A 23,502-nucleotide genomic window follows, 5' to 3' on the forward strand; every position below is an offset into this window, starting at 1 on the left:
TTTTATTAAGGTAAGGACATAATAATCAGCATATTCGTTAGGAAACACCTCAAAACTGTAACAATAGTGGATGTAGTCTCGGATGCGTACATAGACAATACTGGTAGTTTGAAGGCTGCTACAAGAAGCAAGAGCTACATTTTGGGGAAGGCGAATACACAGACGAATCCAGGGTCAAAACAAATTCCTCAAAATTGGCAAAGTGTTCTGAGAGATAACGGCAATAAGAAGGAAGTTTTAGTTTTCATTCACAGCACCTTGCGCAATAAAATTTTGAGGAAAAGGTAGTTGTAGCAACAAATGCCCAGGATGTTCCGTGTTATTCACCACTTGATGATGTTTCAAGTTTAGCACCATCGAACAGTCGATACTGATGTCATTGCGGTTTCGCTATTCCGTGACATAGGGGCAGACGAACTTTGGTTTGCATTTGGAAGTGGGAAAAAATTTAGATATATATCTTTACATGACCTTTCAAATGCACTAGGCATTGAGAGATTACACGTTTGCTGGAAAAGGAACTGCGTTGGTGACATGAATGGCGTTTGAAGATGTGACTTAAGCATTTGGAATGAGTACAAAGCAAGAAAACATGCGTTTTGGGGAGAGGAAAGACTTATTGAGGCTATTCCCATGACTCGGTCTAGTCTTTTTCAGCATGTTAAGCGTGCAATATACCATGGCGGCTATGAATGAGTAACAAGTTTGGAATTGGTTCCTATGCTAACTAGTCCAGACGCTTTATATGAATGGCGAAGGAACAAATATGATCCATGGGAACCCTTTTGAACTCTTAGTGAGGCCTCTTCATCTTATCAGGAGCTTGTACATTATGGATGTAAGGAACAATACCAGTCTTTGTAAATGTGGAAAATCAGCTCTCCGATTGTGAATAAACATGTATTTGCGGGCTAACGAGTATGGTGATTGGGTATTATGTCCTTACCTCAATAAAACACCTTGAAACTGTAGCACGAGTGGGTGAATTCTCGGAAGCGTATGGTAGTTGTAGCACGAGTGGGTGAATTCTCGAAAGCGTATGGTAGTTGAAGCAACAAATGTTCAGGATATTCTATCTTATCCACCACGTTATGTATTTCAAGTTAAGCACTACGTTCACATTAAGAGGCAGACACTAGAATCATGGTGCATGTATCTGATGCAGTGAAACACGAACTTAAACGAGTCATGATTCGAACAGTTGTTACTGATGATGCTGTGGAAGGGCAAAAAACTTTGAATTAATATCTATCAATGACCTTTCAAATGCACTAGGCAATGACTGATCACACACAATTATTGTGATCCATGCCTTTACCAGTTGTGATACAGTTCTATCTTTGCTTGAAAAGGAAAAAGACTGCGTGTGAGACATTGATGGCATTTGAAAATGTGACTTTAACATAAAGAATGATGATTGATCAACCTAAATCACCGGGGTTTTACTATAAGATAGCACCACAAATTTAACAGATTGGGTAAACATATGTTTAACGAAGCAAGAAAATAACTATTTGCGCAAAAGGGAAGGCTAATTGAGGCTATTCCCTCAACTTGATCTAGTCTTTTCCAGCATGTAAAACGTGCAATATACTAAGGCAGGTATTTAGGGGGACGAGCGATTGGAATTGGCTCTTATATGCTACCCAGTCCAGGCGCTAATGGATGGCGAAGGGACAAAGATTATCCCTTTAAAAAAAAAACTCTTTCTGAGGCCTCACCATTTTGTCAGAAGCTTGTACATGTTGATGTAAAAAGGATGATATGAAAAATCGTGTCTCCCGTAGACTGCCTTGTGTGCATGAGGTGGTGATCGTGAATGAACATGTCTTTTTGGCCGAATTGTAGTAGCAGTTTAAAAATGTTTTAGTACTTAAGTAATTTTATTTTGTTTTAATCAATCTATCCAAAACTCTACATCGAAGATATGGATTGAGGACTCATCTTTGAAATATACGCCAGATTGTTTTTTTTTTACCGGAAGTGATAACTTTGTATTTAAACATTTACAGCAGAATAGAATAAGTGGTTTTGAGGATAACTTAAAGCCAGCACAATAAACAACATTTTCTTTACATTTTGAAAAAAGTTGAATATATAAAAAAAGAAATTGATATTTCTATGTCCGCCATTTTGGATATTACCGGAAGAAAGGGTTTTAAAGAAATATGTCTTATACATTATATCCATGAGAAGCACCAAAGAAATGGTTCCTGCACAATGTAATGATAGTAGCAATATGTTTTAACATATTTCAATTACCCTCCATAAAAAATAGGCTTATTTTAGTACAATGTCCGCCATATTAGATTTTACCGGAAGTAGGGTTTTTCAAGACATCTAATCTATATAATATATATCCAAAAGTAATTAAAAAACAAAGGTTTGTACCAAATATTATGATAGTAGCATGATTATATAACACCTTTTCACATACTAGCCTTCGAAATTGGGCTGATTTAAGTATGAAGTCCGCCATTTTGGATTTTACCGGAAGTGCGACATTTTTTTCAAATGCCTCCCTATCTGAAACAAAAGAGTTATAGATGAGGAAGGTATATACCAAATTTCATGCTTGTAGCAGGATGTGCACAATTTTTCACAAAGCCGCCGTACTATATAAAGTGGCACCTTGCTTAAGTTCTTCAGTAGGAAATGAACTTGAGGTATATACAAATTTTCCTTCGATATTTCATTAACATAACTAGTTCATTCCATTCACCTCTTAGTTTCATCTTTTCCTCAGAATGAACTTCCAATAAAATAATAAAATTATATCTGTCAAATTGCAGACAATAGCAGGCGTTATCTTTTTTTTCTGATATAGTTTTCAATCGAATTGCCTTGATAACATGACTTTAAAAACTGTTCAGCATTTCATATAACTTCGTGAGCACTTCATATAATGTTGTGACCACTGCATATAATGTTTGGACCACTGTGTATAATGTTGTGAGCACTTCATATAATGTTGTGAGCACTTCATATAATGTTGTGAGCACTTCATATAATGTTGTGAGCACTGCATATAATGTTGTGAGCACTGCATAAAATGTTGTGAGCACTCAGCACTGCATATAATGCTGATCATTAACATAAGGCAGTCATGGCGTTCATATATCTCTATCCATATAATATTGAAGAGAATAACAAATTAATTGCATTGAATTGTAACTAAATATTTGAACATAATAGGTTTCGGACACAGAATAATTGTAGTCAAAGAATTTAGAATTGGGTAAAAAATTATAAATCGTGCACATTTTAAAGACTGTTAATGATATATACATGCATTGGTTCAACAATTTGATAAACATTATTTTTCACCAGTCACTCGATTTATATGACTAAGGCAGCAACCATTTGATTTTCTGGGGGGGGGGGGGGGGGGGGGGGTATGGATTTTTTGGAAAAAAAAGTTTGATTCTGGTTTTTGAAGAAAAAAATAATTAGTTTTTGACCCTGAGAAAAAAAAAATGTTTGTTTCACCCTAGCTGCCACTATATGTAATGCTAAAATTGAAAGAAAAAAATTGTTCTAGACTTGTCGTAAAAAAAAATTTGGTGGGAAAAAAATCAATAGCCCCCCCCCAGAAAATCAAATGGTTGCTGCCTAAATCTATGATAAAGTTTATTTATAGAAAAAAATAGCAAAATCCTATATTTAAAAAAAAAAGATTTATACCAGCAAGCACCCTTAATATGACTTATTCAGGGGCAGCAACCCAACAACAGTTTGTCATATTCAGGGCAGATAGATATGAACCTGATGAACATTTTACCTGGTCAAATTTACTCTAAATGATTTAGTGTCAGAGATACAATCCAAAAACTGCATATGTTCTATTTTTAGCCATGACGGCCATATAGGTTGGTAGGCAGGGATGTTGGACACATTTAAAACATTTTAAACTACATACTCCAATGATGATTGTGGCCAAATTTGGTAAAATTTGGATCCAGTAGTTTCAGAGGAGAAGATTTTTGTAAAAGTTAACGGACGACAACCACAAATAGCGTACGCAAAGTGACGAGAAAAGCTCACTTGTGCTATCAGGCCAGGTCAGCTAAAAAGGTTACCCTACAAAATCAAAGAGCTCAACAGTAAAGGAATACCTAATCAGTTGATTACTTTCTGGACAAATGTTTTTAAAAATACAAGTCAAATAATTTCAAAGATGGTTTATTCTGCTGATGTAAGTATTAAGTACAGCTTTAAAATGTTTGTCTTTAAAATTTGTTCTTTTTTTTGTCTACTACATACTAATAACTGCTTTAATATGCTTTGCTTAGTTAGATGAACTCCGCTTCAATGTTCTTGTCAATTCATTTGATTGTTCAAGCTGCCATTTGATCAGATAACTTCTGTTTTGAATTTTCCTCTGAGTTCAATATTGATTTTACTTTTTAAACCATACTAAACCCTCTATTTTCAAAATGCCTGTGCAGTTTTTGAATTTCTGAATAATGGGCATACCAGGGAGTTATTTAAATTTGAGCTGGCATTATACAGCTTGGTACATTATTTAGTTTAAATTTTTTTTTAGAATGGAATGAACCAAAGCATCCCTGTCCCTGATATTTAAGGTACTGCTAACAAACATATAAATATGAAAATTGATAAATATGTATATTTTCATCCTGGGTACCCAGAATGAGTATGTTAAGTCATCGGTTACAATCAGTCATTTTGACAGTATGCAATAAGGCACATTTATTCTAAATAATGATCAGCAGATTTAGCTGGTGTGGGGATTTAACTTTGTACCATGCAACACCAAGCCACACATAGTTCTGCCCACTTATCTAAAAAGTCCAGAGTCTAAGGTACAAGGTGCCACACGATGCAATCATAATAGGTCATAGTGGTACATGTGATTTCAAATTTTCAGTCCCATGTGAAGTCAGAAGCTACAGATGTCACGTTACATGACTTTGTGTATATCTGTGAAGTTTGTGTTGACTAGGGCACAAGTGAGGTAAAAGTTTATTATTGTTACAGTACTACAGGTTACACTACATGTAATTTAATGTAGAATTGCCATACATTACCTGATGCACTTCAGATTTTAAATCCCTACAAGAATGGAGACCAACTTTGGGATGTACGTACGTAAGCACCAACAGAAAAGGGATAAAGTTAATGCTCCCTCTGATACAGCAGAACATAAATATTTAAGTATAGAAGACTTACCTATTACTTTTGGTTACTGTTTTTTTAGATCCACCTTTACATAATTCTACATTTTTGATTTCACCAAAACTTTCTACAGATATCTATAACATATTTAATAATTGATTGTTGTTATTTCACAATTTAATTATAATTCAACAAGTCAGAGGTTAAACTAGCTACAAAACCACAATTTTTGCAATAACAACACCTGTTGTTCTTCCCATAATTTTTCATGTAGGAATAGCTATTTTCTTCTTGAATTTTTCTGTACCAAGTCAGAAATATGACACATGTTTTTCACTTGTGCCATTGATTAATAGCGCTTGATTAAGTTTGTTTATGGACTTCCCCTTTTTTGAATTTGCCTTGTTATACTTTTTAAGTCGGTTTACAATAATCATAGGTATCTATCTATACTATTAAACGAGAAGACCTCATTTTTGGTGTCGCTTCTCTTCTTTCCAGAATAAATTAATCAACACGCCTTTGTGTCCTATAGGTGCAGTGCATAGTCGTATTTGTCATCCATTCATATGATTATTCAGATTGAGTTATTTTAGGAGAAAAACGAGAAAAAAGGCATCCGGATATTGTCCCGTCATTGTACGAAATTTTAAGTCAGATTAGTCTTCCGGTTTGCGTTTTTTCTGTATACTTTGAACATACATATACTACGAATAAAGTGCATTTTCAGAATTTTATCCGCTATCATTTTCAAGTTTACTATCCACGGCGGTTTGCGTTTTTTCTGTATACTTTGAACATACATATACTACGAATAAAGTGTATTTTCAGAATTTTATCTGCTATCATTTTCAAGTTTACTATCCACGGCGGTCACAGAGTTTATTAAATAGAGAGGGTCTGTATACTATATCAATGATCACCATGGATCGATTAGTTAACTTAGAATTGAAAGTAAATACGCTTTATGTATATAGTAATGAACGTTCATAATATACAGATACGCGCTAAAATTATTCATGTGAACTTTTGATACTTTTTCTGAAATTCTCCAGTCATTAAATCTTTTACAAAATTCATTGATTACATAAAAAAAAAAGAAAATGTGGTATGATTGCCATGTTAAGACAACTCTCCACAAGAGACCAAAATGACACAGATATTAACAACTATATATATATATAGGTCACCGTACGGCCTTCAACAAAAGAGCAAAGCCCATACCGCATACTCAGCTTCAAAAGGCCCGAAATGACAATGTAAAACAATGCAAACGAGAAAACTAGCGGCCTTATTTATGTACAAAAAATGAACGAAAAACAAATATGTAACACATAAACAAACAACAACCAATGAATTACAGGCTCCTTACTTAAATAAATGTTCATAACATACTAAATGTATGTTCATATTGAAATTGATAGAAAAACAAAACTTGGGAACTTTGGAAATAAAGGTGGAGGGTAAAAAAACATTTTCCTGTCCCCAATAACCTATGATTTATGATACTTTTGCTGAAATTCTCCAGTCATTCTGTATTTTACAAAATTCTTCCAACAACACTTTACGTACTTTAAACTACGCTCTGAATGCCCGCGATTTCGCGGGTGTGTTCTAATAATACTAAAATAACGAGGTCCAATTTGTCAGCCGTCATCACGTAAAAACGACGAATTAAAGAATTCAACTTTATATATAACTAATATAGTACAAAGGTGTAGATTAAAAATTACACCACTCCAGGCCCTTTTGTTTTCCGAGTAATTAATGTTGTCAATAGTTAAGAAGTTCCATGTCGAGTCCGATACCGACACCAAAAGTATATTCACCTGTTACCTATAACCTTATCTGTACGTTCGCCATCTGACAGGCGCACCACCAAACGGTGTATTTAGGATTATGCTATATACACGAGTCATAATCACATGGTTGACACTACTAAATTCGATCAATCATTGTCAAATTGTTACCCATTGTAGTATTTTAATCAGCAAGACTTTCTAAGATAACAATACGAATACTAATCACAGGGTTGACACTACTAAATTCGATCAATCATTGTCAAATTGTTACCCATTGTAGTATTTTAATCAGTAAGACTTTCCAAGATAACAAACGAATACTAAAAATCTGGACTTAAAATAAGGCGTATAGGTACAGTTTTCAATGTGTTAGCGTCATGACGTAAAACAGCGAATCAAAGAATTCAACTTTATTTATAACTAATTTAGGATCTTTTGTTTTCCAAATAATTAATATAACCAATAATTAATAAGTTCCAGTGCGACGGGTTCAAACAGAAAGATTTGAAAGCAGAGAAAACTGTGTATCTTATAATCAGCATAACTGTATCAGATGACAATAATAATACTGAAATAAGGCTTGCGCATAGTTAAATACTTTAATTCAGTGACGGACCCGCGATATCACGGGTGTGTTCTAGTTTTATATATATTTTTTTAAAGTTTTATAATATCAAAATGTGTATTCTAATATAATTGCAATTTTTCTTATTCCAAAGATTGTTTGTAATTACACTTACATCCCAGGTTACATAATTTTACTTTTTAAATAAACCTTTATGGACCTTTCATCATTTATGAATTAATGGCCCAAAGAGGCGGACCCAGGTAGGTTTGTGAACGGTGTGCATGTAACACCTATAAGAGCAATATCGGTGCACAGTCGAGTTTCATTTATATTATATTTTGATCAAATGTACCTATCATATAAACCAGATGCTCCACAGGGCACAGCTTTATACGACCGCAGAGGTCGAACCCTGAACAGTTGGGGCAAGTATGGACACAACATTCAAGCTTGATACAGCTCTGAATTTGGATTGTGATTAAATAGTTGACACCGCAAAGGTTTCTGACACAGAATGAATGCGGTCTGAATGAAATCTGAAATGAGAAAATTTTTAACCCCCACCCCTCACTATTTTTTTACCTCCCCTAATCCCTTATTCCAAAAATATTCTCAATTCAAATTTCTAATTAAGTTGGCAACAATAACTACTCATTTAAATACAACATAAAGTATTGAAATATAAAATAACTTGCAGTCATGGTTAAAATGAATATTAATTAACAGTAACTTTTAAAAAGAAATTTACAGCTACACATCTAAAGACAATTATCTCTTCCTTTAACATAATTTTCAAGCAGTGTAAGGGAGGTAATCAAGTAATCAAACATATATATATAACAGTATTCTTTAAATTTTAATTGGAATTGGATTACCTCACTTACACTGCTTTAAATTGTCTAAATTGTCCTTTAACCAGAAAAACCCTTGTTCCCTCCTTTTTTTTAAAACCCTAATTGCTTAATGATTTGATCAAGTACCCCCGTAACCATCCCTTTGTAGTCTGGAAACTTGTGGTATAATTTCAGAGAGATTTATACACTTAAACACAAGTTATTGACTGAAAACTATAAAAATGCTTATTTGGGCCCCTTTTGTGGCCCCTCACTTATTGAAACCCTCCTTGGAGCAAGAATCCCAAAACTCATTTCCAGCCTTTCCCTTGTAGTAAGAAACTTTGTGGTATAGTTTCAGAGAGATCCATACACTTAAACACAAGCTATTGTCTGTAAACAATAATTGCTTCTTTTTGGCCCCTTATTCCTAAATGTTCGGGGATATTAACCCCAAACTGACACCAAGCCTTCCCTTCATTATATGGTACAATGTCAGAGAGATCCATACAGTTAAACATAAGTTATTGTCTTAAAACTAGAAAAATGCTTGTTTTTTTGCCCCTTTTTGGCCTTTAATTCCTAGACTGTTTGCCCCATAACCCTTAAAATAAATCCAAACCTTCTACCCAATGGTATGAACATTGCGGTACAATTTCAGAGTAATTGAAATACTTATACACAACTTATTGTCCTGAAACTAGATAAATGTATGTTTTGGGCCCCTAATTCCTAAACCTTTGGGACCATAACCCCCAAAATCAATCCCAACTTTTCTTTTGTGGTTATAAACATTGTGTTGAAATTTTACTGATTTCTATTTACTTATACTAATTGGTTATTATCCGGAAACTATCCGTCTTTAGACGAAGCTGACGACGACGTGATACCAATATACGACCCCCAAAATTTTTAAGGTCGTATAAAAAGAAGCTCTGGTATTATTGCCAATGAGACAACTCTTCACAAGAGACAATACATTGCTTCCCCCAGCGCAGCTTGATACAACCGCAGAGGTCCAGCTCTGAGCAGTTGGGGCAAAAATGGACACAATATTAGTGCTTGATACGGGTCTGAATTTGGATTGTACACATAATAGATTTCTGACAAATAATAACTGTAGTCAAAGAATTTAGAACTGGTAATATGATTTCAATTTATATTCAATTTTTTTCTTTTGTGTTGTGTAATACACTATGCTGTTGCGATTGCCCTCCCCCCCCCCCAAAAAAAAAAAAAAAAAATTATTTGAAGATATTTTCTTTTTTTGAATCCTCAAATCTGAATCTGTAAACACCCCCCCCCCCACATTTTTTTCAACCTACACCCTCCCCCTTTTTCCAGAGAAACAAATTCTTTCCCTTATGAAATGGTCATAATCTCAATTCAAATTTCCAATGGAGATTCTTACCATCCCTTTGTGGTATGCATCTTGTGGTATAATTTCAGAGAGATACATACAACATTCCACAAGTTATTGTCTGGAAACTTGAAAAATGCTTATTTTGGCCCCTTTTTGACCCCTCATTCCTAAACTATTGGGACCATAACCCTACAAATCAATTTCAACCTTCCTTTTTTGGTCAAAAACCTTGTGTTTCAATTTTATAGATTTAAATTTACTTATACTAAAGTTATTGTATGAAAACCAAATGTCTTTGGACGAAGACGATGACGACGACTAAGTGATACCAATATACGACCTTAAAAAATGTCGTATAAAAGTGACACAGAAATTAACTATAGGTCACTGTGCAACCTTCAACAATTAGCAATACCAATAATGCATAGCAATATGAGTAATTTATAAAAGTCCCCGAAATAACTAGTGAAAGATACATACGGAATGTGGCAGGTTTAAACATGTTAGCAGGATACAAACCCTCCAGCTAACCTTGGACAGTGATGCAACAGTACAACATAAAAAAAACTATCATAGTCAGAAGAAAAATGCTTAACTCATTAGATGGATAAAATAGAAAATACTTCTAACAAAACCACTGAGTAGTCATGGCCGGGTACTTTTTTTTTTATCCCAACAAAAAAAAAGACACTGTTCAGATCTGAGAGTACTCGCAGTTACTGACAGCTAGTTCAAAGCCCAGACCCGCCTCCTTATTCACATTCGGTAAATGAGAAACTTTTGTAACTTTGTTTATTTCTTAATAATCCTGTGTATTTATTTGTGCTTGTTTTATATCATAAAATATAATTATAATTACAATTTTGTTTGTTATCAAATGATTAGTGAAGATTTCAAAAACATTGTCTGCTACTATACACACATGTTTGTAAATCAATCGATAACAACAATAGAAAAGTCATATGGTTCAAGATAATCTCGAGTCATTATTGTTTCTTTGATCTTTAATTGGTTTTTACTTGTCACCTGTTCAAATTATTCTAGTTTGTTTATTTATCAGATTAACAGAGTTGTAAACCTGTCATGTCACCATGAAAGGTCAAGTTTAAATGCATATATGAACAGTAAATTTTCAGTTAAAAGGTTGGATTTAGATTTGCATGTATTTATTTTTGCGATAATAAACCAACTGTAAATTCGTGAAAATAAATACACCGTGAAAATAAGTACAATTACAGTATATAAACAAGAGTGTCGATGCTGAAATGTCTCACCTTCTTTACTAATCATTGATATTATGTTGACAATCCTTAATATAAAGCTTTATTACACTGTCACATAAGGTTACAAGCAAGTAATTATTTACATAGGCGACAATGGTAGCATTATTTGGTCCTGCCTTTTCACTATCAAAGATCCATTGAAAAAAAAATCGAATTCTGAATTATCAAAACCTTTGGGTGTAATTGCAATGTCAAACACATATGGTGCCGCAGCTTTTTTGATAGAAAAATAGCATTTTTTAAGGGTACTCAACGTTTCCGGAATTTTCGAAATAGTATGAATGAAGAACACCCCTTGCTTAATTTGGCACAGAAAAAGTTGCTCGTCTTAGAGAGTTTTCTCTAAATTTCTCGCTATTTCTACACCAATGGCCAACACCCATTTCTCACTATTTCAATTTTAATTTCTAATGACCAAGGCAGCAGAAAATATATTTACTTCTACCTATTATCTTGGATGTAAAATCTAAGTGGCGCCAGTCATCTTTAACCCTGAACATTTGGGGCAAGTATGGACACAACATTCAAGCTGGATTCAGCTCTAAATTTGGATTGTGATTAAATAGTTGACACAGCATAGGTTTCTGACACAGAATGAATGTGGTCTAATGAACTTAATTTTTTTTTTTTTTGCCTTTTAGCAATTCACTATGCTGTTGAATATTAATTCTCTCAAAAAAATGTTTGAAGAAATTTTCTTTTTATTTATGAAATCTGAAATAAGAAAAATTGACCCCCCCCCAAATTTTTTTCTCACATTCCCCTTTCCCTTATTCCAAAACTGATCTCAATTCAAATTTCTAATGGAGTTTGCAAAAATAACTACTCATTTAAATGCATCATAAAATATTCAAATGTTAAAAAAGTTCTTGTAATTACTGAATGGTAAAGATTGTTTTAATTGACTAGTTGGTAGTAAAAGTGAATATACATTGTATATGATTTAAGTTGATTCAATTACTATTCTGGACAAAGAAAGATAACTCCAATTTTCAAAGAATATTTCATAACAAGAGTGCACACACTGAAATGTCTCGCCTTCTTTACTAATCATTGATTTTATGTTGATAGTCCTAAGTATAAAGCTTGACAACTGTCACATAAACTTAACATTAACCAAGATAGCTAAACAAAGACCAATGAACCATGAAAAGTAGTTCAAGGTCAGATGAACCATGCCAGGCAGACATGTACAGCTAACAAAGCTTCCATACAACAAATATAGTTGACCTATTACTTATAGTTTTAAGAATAATAGACCACAACACAAAAACTTAACACTGTGCAATGAACCGTGCAATTGAGCTCATGGTCGAATAAAACATGAGAGACTGACATATAGACCATAATATATTTTCATACACCAAATATAGTTGACCTTTGGCATATAATATTAGATAAAAAGACCAAAACTTAAAAACTTAACTTTGACCACTGAACCATGAAAATGAGGTCAAGGTCAGATGACATCTGCCCGCTAGACATGTACACCTTACAACCATTCCATACAACAAATATAGTAGACCTATTGCATAAAGTATGAGAAAAACAGACCAAAACACAAAAACTTAACTATAACCACTGAACCATGAAAAGGAGGTCAAGGTCAGATGACACCTGCCAGTTGGACATGTACACCTTCCAGTCCTTCCATACACCAAATATACTAGCCCTATTACTTATAGTATCTGAGATATGGACTTGACCACCAAAACTTAACCTTGTTCACTGATCCATGAAATGAGGTCGAGGTCAAGTGAAAACTGTCTGACGGGCATGAGGACCTTGCAAGGTACGCACATACCAAATATAGTTATCCTATTACTTATAATAAGAGAGAATTCAACATTACACAAATTTTGAACTTTTTTTTCAAGTGGTCACTGAACCATGAAAATGAGGTTAAGGACATTGGACATGTGACTGACGGAAACTTCGTAACATGAGGCATCTATATACAAAGTATGAAGCATCCAGGTCTTTCACCTTCTAAAATATAAACCTTTTAAGAAGTTAGCTAAAGCCGCCGCCGTAGCCGCCGCCGCATCACTATCCCTATGTCGAGCTTTCTGCAACAAAAGTTGCAGGCTCGACAAAAACTGTGCAATTGAAATTTCTTGCTATTGAGCAATATTGTGCAATTAGATATTTCTTGCTATTGCGCAATAATTGTGCAATTGAAGATATCTTGCTATTGCACAATACTGTGCAATTGAAGATTTCTGGCTATTGCGCAATACTGTGCAATTGAAAAATTCTTGCTATTGCACAATACTGTGCAATTGAAGATTTCTTGCTATTGCTAAATACTGTGCAATTGAAGATATCTTGCTATTGCACAATACTGTGCAATTGAAGATTTCTTGCTATTGCGCAATACTGTGCAATTGAAAAATTCTTGCTATTGCACAATACTGTGCAATTGAAGATTTCTTGCTATTGCTAAATACTGTGCAATCAAAAATTACTTGCTATTGCCCAATACTTAATATAAAAATTTTGGATCCTGATTTGGACCAACTTGAAAACTGGGCCCATAATCAAAAATCTAAGTAGATTTTTATATTCAGCATATCAAAGAACCCCAATAGTTCAATTTTTGATGAAATCAAACAAAGTTTAATTTTGGACCTTTTTGGCCCCTAATTCGTTGGGACCAAAACTCCACTCCCTAAATCAACCCAAACCTTTTTTTTGTGGTAATAAACCTTGTGTTAAAATGTCATAGATTTCTATTAACTTATACTAAAGTTATTGTGCAAAAACCAAGAAAAATGCTTATTTTGGGACCTGTTTTTGGCCCCTAATTCTTAAACTGTTGGGACCAAAACACCCAAAATCAATCCCAACCTTCCTTTTATGGTCATAAACCTTATGTTAAAACTTCATAGATTTCTATTCACTTTTACTAAAGTAAAAGTGCGAAAACCAAATGTCTGCAGACGACGACGACGCCAACGTGATACCAATATACGACCAAAAAATTTTCAATTTTTGCGGTCGTATAAAAACTTACTTGTCTTTGGGATAGACAAGTAGTACTTGTCGATCCCAAATTCATGTATTTGGTTTTGATGTTATATTTGTTATTCTCGTTGGATTTTGTCTGATTCTAGGTCCGTTTCTGCGTGTGTTACATTGTAGTGTTGTGTCGTTGTTCTCCTCTTATATTTAATACGTTTCCTTCAGTTTTAGTTTGTTACCCCGATTTTGTTTTTTTTTCATGGATTCATGAGTTTGAACAGCGGTATACTACTGTTGCCTTTATTTAACTATAACCATTGCACCATGACAATGAGGTCAAGGTCAAATAAAACCTGTGCGACTGACATATATATTATAAAATATTTTCATACACCAAATATAGTTGACTTAGCTTATTAGGTCTTTCCACTTTTCTGTGGAAAGACCTATTGTTTTTCTTCTGATTATTTTTTTTTTATCTCCCCAAACACTGTTTTCCTTGTGATCACAACTCCTTCGCAACCGTAAAGATTACGACAAATTTATTTTATAAAATTGCTCGTTATATCCTTCGCATAATTTGTCCAATTTCGACCGAAGCAAAATGAACGCTCCATATGAGAGTTATTTCCCTTTTGGTATTTGAAATTTTGAAATGTATTTTAAACTGGAACACCATAAGTGATAGAGACTTAGGATCTTTTGATTTGAGGTCCTTGGTCCAAAAAAATGAAAATTAGGTCAAGGTCAAAGGTCAAGTTCATATTCTAATTTTTTAATTTGTATTATTTTCACTCATTTTCATTAACCTTATAAGATATCGACAAATTATTTTGTATAAATTGTTAGTTGCGACATGTGGTACTGTGAAAGTACTTTTATTCGTGGGGTACCAATTTTCGTGGTTTTCGTGGATGACTTTATCAACGAATTTAAGTGTCCAACGAAATAAAACAACCATTTTCCAATTCAAGACATGGAAAGATCCCCATCGGTAAGTTTGACTACTGATATGATCTAGAGAATACATTGAATAACGCAAAATCTGAAAATACTTTAATAGCAGTCACAGAGCTACAACTGCATGCGGGATTATGCCTATTTAATCTTTAATAACCTAACTTATGATCTTTTAATTCTCATAAAAAATATTTTTGATCGATAAAAGTCAGATTTCCAGTAGTGATATGCTAGTATGATAAAGTGTTCATTTTATATCCTCATAGTTCTTGTACATATGGGAAATAATTATTTCATGCTGGGCTTGATTTTGATAAGAATTATTTGACAATTCAAGATACGTCTATAGCATTTGTTTATGCTACTGTTTTCTTTAGGTGACATGTTTATGGCCTAATTAACACCTTTGATGGACTTTAATATGTTGATCACTTTATCATGGGTTAATTAGTGTTATCACTACCGTTTACACGGGTCAATGTTTACTTTGCAATTTCCTTCAATCCAGACTACTAGTATGTGTAACCTTCTTTTCTAAAGGTTTTATTTTTTTTTTAGAAAACAAAAATCCACGAATTTAAAAACCCACGAACACGTCAAAATTGCTCAAACCACGAAAATTGATACCCACGAATTTAAGTACTTTCACAGTAACTAAATAATTTTAGTTGAAAGGGTGCGTAAACAATGAATGGGAGTTTTAGCCCCTATCATATCTTAAATTATGTTTAAAGTGATATCACTTATTAACCATACATATTAGAGACTAGGCTCTTTTGATTTGAAATCCTCAGTTTGTGACCTTGAAATTGAGGTCAAGGTCATAGGTTAATTTGACGTTCTAGATTTTGACCTTTGCTTTAAATTCATATCTATACATCATAAAGCCATATGAACTGATATTTTAAAATGATTTTTTATATTTTAATATCAAAATAGATATAAACTGGTGGAAAGACCTTCAATTGTTCTCTGAACAATTGGTTTTTAACTGTATATAGTATTAGAAAAAACCCAACTCTAAAACTTAACTATAACCACTGAACCAATGAGAAAATGAGGTCAAGGTCAGATGACACCTACGAGTTGGACATGTACACCTAACAGTCCTTCCATACACCGAATATACTAGACATATTGCTTATAGTATCCAAGATATGGACTTGACCACCAAAACTTAACCTTGTTTACGGATCCATGAAATGAGGTCGAGGTCAAGTGAAAACTGTCTGACGGACATGAGGACCTTGTAAGGTATGCACATACCAAATATAGGTATCCTATAAGTGATTACAAGAGAGAATTTCATATTACAAAAAAAACAAACATTTTTTCAAGTAGTCACTGAACTATGAAAATGAGATCAAGGACATTGGGCATGTGATTGACGGAAACTTCGTAACATGCGGTATCTATATACAAAGTATGAAGCATCCAGGTCTTCCACTTTCTAAAATATATAGCTTTAAAGAAGTTAGCTTATGCCGCCGCCGCCGGATCACTGTGCCTATGTCAAGCTTTCTGCGACATAATTCACAGGCTCGACGAAAAGACACGATCAAATTTAAACAATATTAATTTATATACGAGCAGTCAGTTTTTAAAACAATCAAAAACTAAACCCAAAATTGAATCTTCTCAATAGTTTCTTTCAACTGATATCATTCAAATGGACAGTCTACTGTAAACAGATTGATATTTAACAATCAGATGGAAGATTGAAAAAAGAAACCACAATAACACTAATGGTTACATTTACGACAAAAAAAAATGTTGATAAAAAAACAACTGTTTTTTTAGGATTAAACCTCTGACTCAAACTTCGCCATGTTCTGATCTGAGTTTCGAAGTCTACCAATTTTATGGGTGATCATGCATAACTAAACAACTGGAAAGTTACAGGAAACCAGCCAAGTAAAATGTACATTTGAATGATGTCCCTTTAATAAATCTAGTCTTTTAAATTGTCTACGGTACAGAGATGGAAATTATGTAAAGATGTCAAAGCTTATTCATTTAACTGTTTTTAAAATTTATGTGATTTTCATATGATTTGATCTGATTTTTGGTGTTTTAACACCACTTTTAAGCACCGCATTCAAGCTATTTTATGACGGCCAGTTTTTATTTGTGGAGGAAGCCGGAGTACCTGGAGAAAACCAACGACCTTCGACAGGAAAACTGACAATCCTAGTCAATTAAGATAGAAGTCGAGTGTACCTGCAAGAGCGGGGTGTGAACTCACAACCTCAGTGTTGACTGGCTAGTGATTACAGTAGTAACTACTTAGACCACTCGGCCACCGAGGCCCCTGATTTTCATATGTATAGGGTGGATGATTATCTGATTGAGTGGCAAAAGTTCAATTATGAATTTTACCAAGAAAAGAATAAAATTAATCTATATAATACTATTTTTTTTTACCTGATATGACCTTTTTATCAACCCCAGGAAACCATGAAAGGGGTTTCATGTATAAGAAAGTAATTGATATTTGAAAAATGAAAATAGGGAATAAAAAATCAGCCCTTCAATATGATTAAAAAAAGCAATGAAGTAATGGGGAAGATAATTGGGTACCGGTCCTGTCAAAGATGAAGTACACCTGAATGAATAAATTAAAAAAATATTTAATTTGAGGTTTATTTGATAGATATTGAAAACAATTTGGAGAATTTGAAGATTTTTTACATTTATCATGCATAGGATAGAACTTTGCTCATACCAAGTATTTCTTTATTGAAAAAAAGAAAAATTCTGCATATTTTCTTAAAAGTGCAAAGACTAATAGGGGAAAATCAATGGTGGTTTAACACCTTAATATTTACTTAACCTGATTTAAAATGCACAAACTATGGGTTTGTTTTCAGACAAGAAATAAGAGTAATCATATTTTTATATAACACATATAGAACTTGTGAAATATAGAAAAACTTTTGATTCATGATTGTATACCAACCTCAAAGGTTTGACAGAACACATCTTCAAAGTCATCTTCCTCATAATCCATCATCTGCTGTAAACCTCTGCAACATAATCATCAGAGTTTTGTTTAAACTTTAGCAGACCAGGGCCTTATCTGCACACATGTCCCTGTTTAGCTAGGGTATTGAGTGAGCCCGCACAAATATAGAACACTTCACATTTATGTATGCTTGTGTTTAGTCAGGAGCCTATAATTCATTGGTTGTTGTTGGTTTGTAAATTTCAGAATTCTTTTAAGAATACATCAGGTTTTTCTTTTCTCCTTTGAGTTGTTTCACATTTTTTCATGCAAACACATTTTATAGCCGACTATACAGTATGTAAAGTTTATATTTTGCTTATTGGTGAAGGCTGTATAGAGTGACCTTTTGTTTGTTAATAACCTCATCTATTGATCCTTGTGCTTAGTTGTCTCATTGGCAGTCTTAGCACATCACTATATTATCATGGGGCTCTTTATAAGCTTTCTCCCTTATGTATTTGTGATACTGATGCTTTTACGCTAGATTTTTCATTAAAAGAATCATAATTTAAAAAATCATAAACAATGCTTTTTCACAACCTCTTTATCCAGCTTTCATATAACAATCCATATATATGCCATAACATTAATGTATTTGGCGTAATAATTTATGGTAGTATTTATTGGTTTTAGTTTGTTACCCCGATTTTGTTTTTTGTCCATGGACTTATGAGTTTTGAACAGCGGTATACTACTGTTGCCTTTATTTATATAGGGCCGTAACTAGCCTCTATCAATAGTGAGGCAAAATATATTCGCCGAGCGTAGCGAGGTGAAATTTTTTTGGGGAGGGTCTGAGGCCGCTGAAGGTCCCCTGAAGCTATGAAAAAAATAACGCAAAATCATGCAATCTGAGCGTTTCTTGGAATCTTTCTTACTTTGAAACGTAATTAATTTTTAGCAATTTTGTGAGAAAATATTTTTCCTTTGTCAGAGTATCACTTGTGAGTTTATAGAGTATCCAGAGAAGAACTCAGTAAAGTAATGAAATATCATTAACTATAACATCTTCCCTTTGTCAGAGTATCACTTGTGAGTTTATAGTTAAAGAGAATCCAGAGAAGTACTCAGTAAAGTAATGAAATATTATTAACTATAACATCTTCTCTTTGTCAGAGTATCACTTATGAGTTGATAGAGTATCCAGAGAAGAAGTCAGTAAAGTAATCAAATATTATTAACTATAACATCTTCCCATTGTCAGAGTATCACTTGTGAATTTACAGTTATAGAATATCCAGAGAAGAACTCAGTAAAGTAAATAAATATTATTAACTATAACATCTTCCCTTTGTCGGAGTATCACTTGTGAGTTTGTAGTTATAGGGTATCCAGAGAAGAACTCAGTCAAGTAAATAAATTTTATTAACTATAAAATCTTCCCTTTGTCAGAGTATCACTTGTGAGTTTATAGTTATAGAGTATCCAGAGAAGAACTCAGTAAAGTAATGAAATATTATTAACTATAACATCTTCCATTTGTCGGAGTATCACTTGTGAGTTTGTAGTTATAGGGTATCCAGAGAAGAACTCAGTCAAGTAAATAAATTTTATTAACTATAACATCTTCCCTTTGTCAGAGTATCACTTGTAAGTTTATAGTTATAGAGTATCCAAAGAAGAACTCAGTAAAGTAATGAAATATTATTAACTATAACATCTTCTTTTAGTCAGAGTATCACTTGTCAGTTTATAGTTATACAGTATCCAGAGGAGAACTCAGTAAAGTAATCTAATATTATTAACTATAACATCTTCCCATTGTCAGAGTATCACTTTATAATTTATAGTTATAGAGTATCCAGAGAAATACTCAGTAAAGTAATGAAATATTATTAACTATAACATCTTCCCTTTGTCGGAGTATCACTTGTGAGTTTATAATTATAGAGTATCCAGAGAAGAACTCAGTAAAGTAAATAAATATTACTAACTATAACATCTTCCCTTTGTCGGAGTATCACTTGTGAGTTTGTAGTTATAGGGTATTCAGAGAAGAACTCAGTAAAGTTAATAAATATTATTAACTATAAAATCTTCCCTTTGTCAGAGTATCACTTGTGAGTTTATAGTTATAGAGTATCCAGAGAAGAACTCAGTAAAGTAAAGAAATATTATTAACTATAACATATTCCCTTTGTCAGAGTATCACTTGTGAGTTTATAATTATAAATTATCCAGAGAAGAACTCAGTAAAATAAATAAATATTACTAACTATAACATCTTCCCTTTGTCGGAGTATCACTTGTGAGTTTGTAGTTATAGGGTATTCAGAGAAGAACTCAGTAAAGTAAATAAATATTATTAACTATAACATATTCCCTTTGTCAGAGTATCACTTGTGAGTTTATAGTTATAGAGTATCCAGAGAAGAACTCAGTAAAGTAATGAAATATTATTAACTATAACATATTCCCTTTGTCAGAGTATCACTTGTGAGTTTATAGTTATAGAGTATCCAGAGAAGAATTTAGTAAAGTAATGAAATGATATTAACTATAACATCTTCTCTTTGTCAGAGTATCACTTATGAGTTGATAGAGTATCCAGAGAAGAACTCAGTAAAGTAATGAAATATTATTAACTATAAAATCTTCCCTTTGACGGAGTATCACTTGTGAGTTTATAGTTATACAGTATCAAGAGAAGAACTCAGTAAAGTAAATAAATATTATTAACTATAACATCTTCCCTTAGTCAGATTATCTCTTGTGAGTTTATAGTTATACAGTATCCAGGGAGGAACTCAGTAAAGTAATGAAATATTATTAACTATAACACTTTCCCTTTGTCAGAGTATCACTTATTAGTTGATAGAGTATCTAGAGAAGAACTTAGTAAAGTAATGAAATATTATTAACTATAACATCTTCCCTTTGTCAGAGTATCACTTGTGAGTTTAAAGTTATAGGGTATCCAGAGAAGAACTCAGTAAAGTAAATAAATATTATTAACTATAACATCTTCCCTTTGTCAGAGTATCACTTGTGAGTTTATAGTTATAGAGTATCCAGAGAAGAAGTCAGCAAAGTAATCAAATATTATTAACTATAACATCTTCCCTTTGTCAGAGTATCACTTGTGAGTTTATAGTTATAGAGTATCCAGAGAAGAACTCAGTAAAGTAATGAAGTAGCATTAACTATAACATCTATCTTCCCTTTGTCAGAGTATCACTTGTGAGTTTATAGTTATAGAGTATCCAGAGAAGAACTCAGTAAAGTAATGAAATATTATTAACTATAACATCTTCCATTTGTCGGAGTATCACTTGTGAGTTTGTAGTTATAGGGTATCCAGAGAAGAACTCAGTCAAGTAAATAAATTTTATTAACTATAACATCTTCCCTTTGTCAGAGTATCACTTGTAAGTTTATAGTTATAGAGTATCCAAAGAAGAACTCAGTAAAGTAATGAAATATTATTAACTATAACATCTTCTTTTAGTCAGAGTATCACTTGTCAGTTTATAGTTATACAGTATCCAGAGGAGAACTCAGTAAAGTAATCTAATATTATTAACTATAACATCTTCCCATTGTCAGAGTATCACTTTATAATTTATAGTTATAGAGTATCCAGAGAAGTACTCAGTAAAGTAATGAAATATTATTAACTATAACATCTTCCCTTTGTCGGAGTATCACTTGTGAGTTTATAGTTATAGAGTATCCAGAGAAGAACTCAGTAAAGTAATGAAATATTATGAACTATAACATCTTCCATTTGTCGGAGTATCACTTGTGAGTTTATAATTATAGAGTATCCAGAGAAGAACTCAGTAAAGTAAATAAATATTACTAACTATAACATCTTCCCTTTGTCGGAGTATCACTTGTGAGTTTGTAGTTATAGGGTATTCAGAGAAGAACTCAGTAAAGTTAATAAATATTATTAACTATAAAATCTTCCCTTTGTCAGAGTATCACTTGTGAGTTTATAGTTATAGAGTATCCAGAGAAGAACTCAGTAAAGTAAAGAAATATTATTAACTATAACATATTCCCTTTGTCAGAGTATCACTTGTGAGTTTATAATTATAGAGTATCCAGAGAAGAACTCAGTAAAATAAATAAATATTACTAACTATAACATCTTCCCTTTGTCGGAGTATCACTTGTGAGTTTGTAGTTATAGGGTATTCAGAGAAGAACTCAGTAAAGTAAATAAATATTATTAACTATAACATATTCCCTTTGTCAGAGTATCACTTGTGAGTTTATAGTTATAGAGTATCCAGAGAAGAACTCAGTAAAGTAATGAAATATTATTAACTATAACATATTCCCTTTGTCAGAGTATCACTTGTGAGTTTATAGTTATAGAGTATCCAGAGAAGAATTTAGTAAAGTAATGAAATGATATTAACTATAACATCTTCTCTTTGTCAGAGTATCACTTATGAGTTGATAGAGTATCCAGAGAAGAACTCAGTAAAGTAATGAAATATTATTAACTATAGAATCTTCCCTTTGACGGAGTATCACTTGTGAGTTTATAGTTATACAGTATCAAGAGAAGAACTCAGTAAAGTAAATAAATATTATTAACTATAACATCTTCCCTTAGTCAGATTATCTCTTGTGAGTTTATAGTTATACAGTATCCAGGGAGGAACTCAGTAAAGTAATGAAATATTATTAACTATAACACTTTCCCTTTGTCAGAGTATCACTTATTAGTTGATAGAGTATCTAGAGAAGAACTTAGTAAAGTAATGAAATATTATTAACTATAACATCTTCCCTTTGTCAGAGTATCACTTGTGAGTTTAAAGTTATAGGGTATCCAGAGAAGAACTCAGTAAAGTAAATAAATATTATTAACTATAACATCTTCCCTTTGTCAGAGTATCACTTGTGAGTTTATAGTTATAGAGTATCCAGAGAAGAAGTCAGCAAAGTAATCAAATATTATTAACTATAACATCTTCCCTTTGTCAGAGTATCACTTGTGAGTTTATAGTTATAGAGTATCCAGAGAAGAACTCAGTAAAGTAATGAAGTAGCATTAACTATAACATCTATCTTCCCTTTGTCAGAGTATCACTTGTGAGTTTATAGTTATAGAGTATCCAGAGAAGAACTCAGTAAAGTAATGAAATATTATTAACTATAACATCTTACCTCAGTCAGAGTATCACTTGTGAGTTGATAGTTATAGAGTATCCAGAGAAGAATTTAGTAAAGAATGAAATATTATTAACTATAACATCTTCCCTTTGTCAGAGTATCACTTGTGAGTTCATAGTTATAGAGTATCCAGAGAAGTACTCAGTCAAGTAATGAAATATTATCAACTATAACATCTTCCCTTTGTCAGAGTATCACTTGTGAGTTTATAGTTATGGAGTGTCCAGAGAAGAAGTCAGCAAAGTAATCAAATATTATTAACTATAACATCTTTCCTTTGTCAGAGTATCACTTGTGAGTTTATAGTTATAGAGTATCCAGAGAAGAACTCAGTAAAGTAATTATATTATTAACTATAACACTTTCCCTTTGTCAGAGTATCATTTATTAGTTGATAGAGTATCCAGAGAAGAACTCAGTAAAGTAATGAAATATTATAAACTATAACAT

General features: G+C 32.8%; 1 protein-coding gene across 4 annotated transcripts in view; it reads right to left on the reverse strand.

Annotated features, from left to right (window-relative positions):
* Positions 1-23,502, reverse strand: part of LOC143044717 (putative E3 ubiquitin-protein ligase HERC4) — a 279,500-nt gene that overhangs the window by 22,616 nt on the left and 233,382 nt on the right. For all 4 annotated transcript variants that reach the window (XM_076216809.1, XM_076216805.1, XM_076216806.1 and 1 more), the window contains 2 exons: positions 17,872-17,938; positions 5,194-5,276 (listed from right to left, as the gene is read on the reverse strand). In XM_076216809.1, coding sequence (XP_076072924.1) covers positions 5,194-5,276; positions 17,872-17,938 — 150 coding nt within the window. The remainder of the gene's footprint in view (positions 1-5,193; positions 5,277-17,871; positions 17,939-23,502) is intronic.

Source organism: Mytilus galloprovincialis, chromosome 9 (genome assembly GCF_965363235.1).
Source record: "Mytilus galloprovincialis chromosome 9, xbMytGall1.hap1.1, whole genome shotgun sequence".
NCBI lineage: Eukaryota > Metazoa > Mollusca > Bivalvia > Mytilida > Mytilidae > Mytilus > Mytilus galloprovincialis.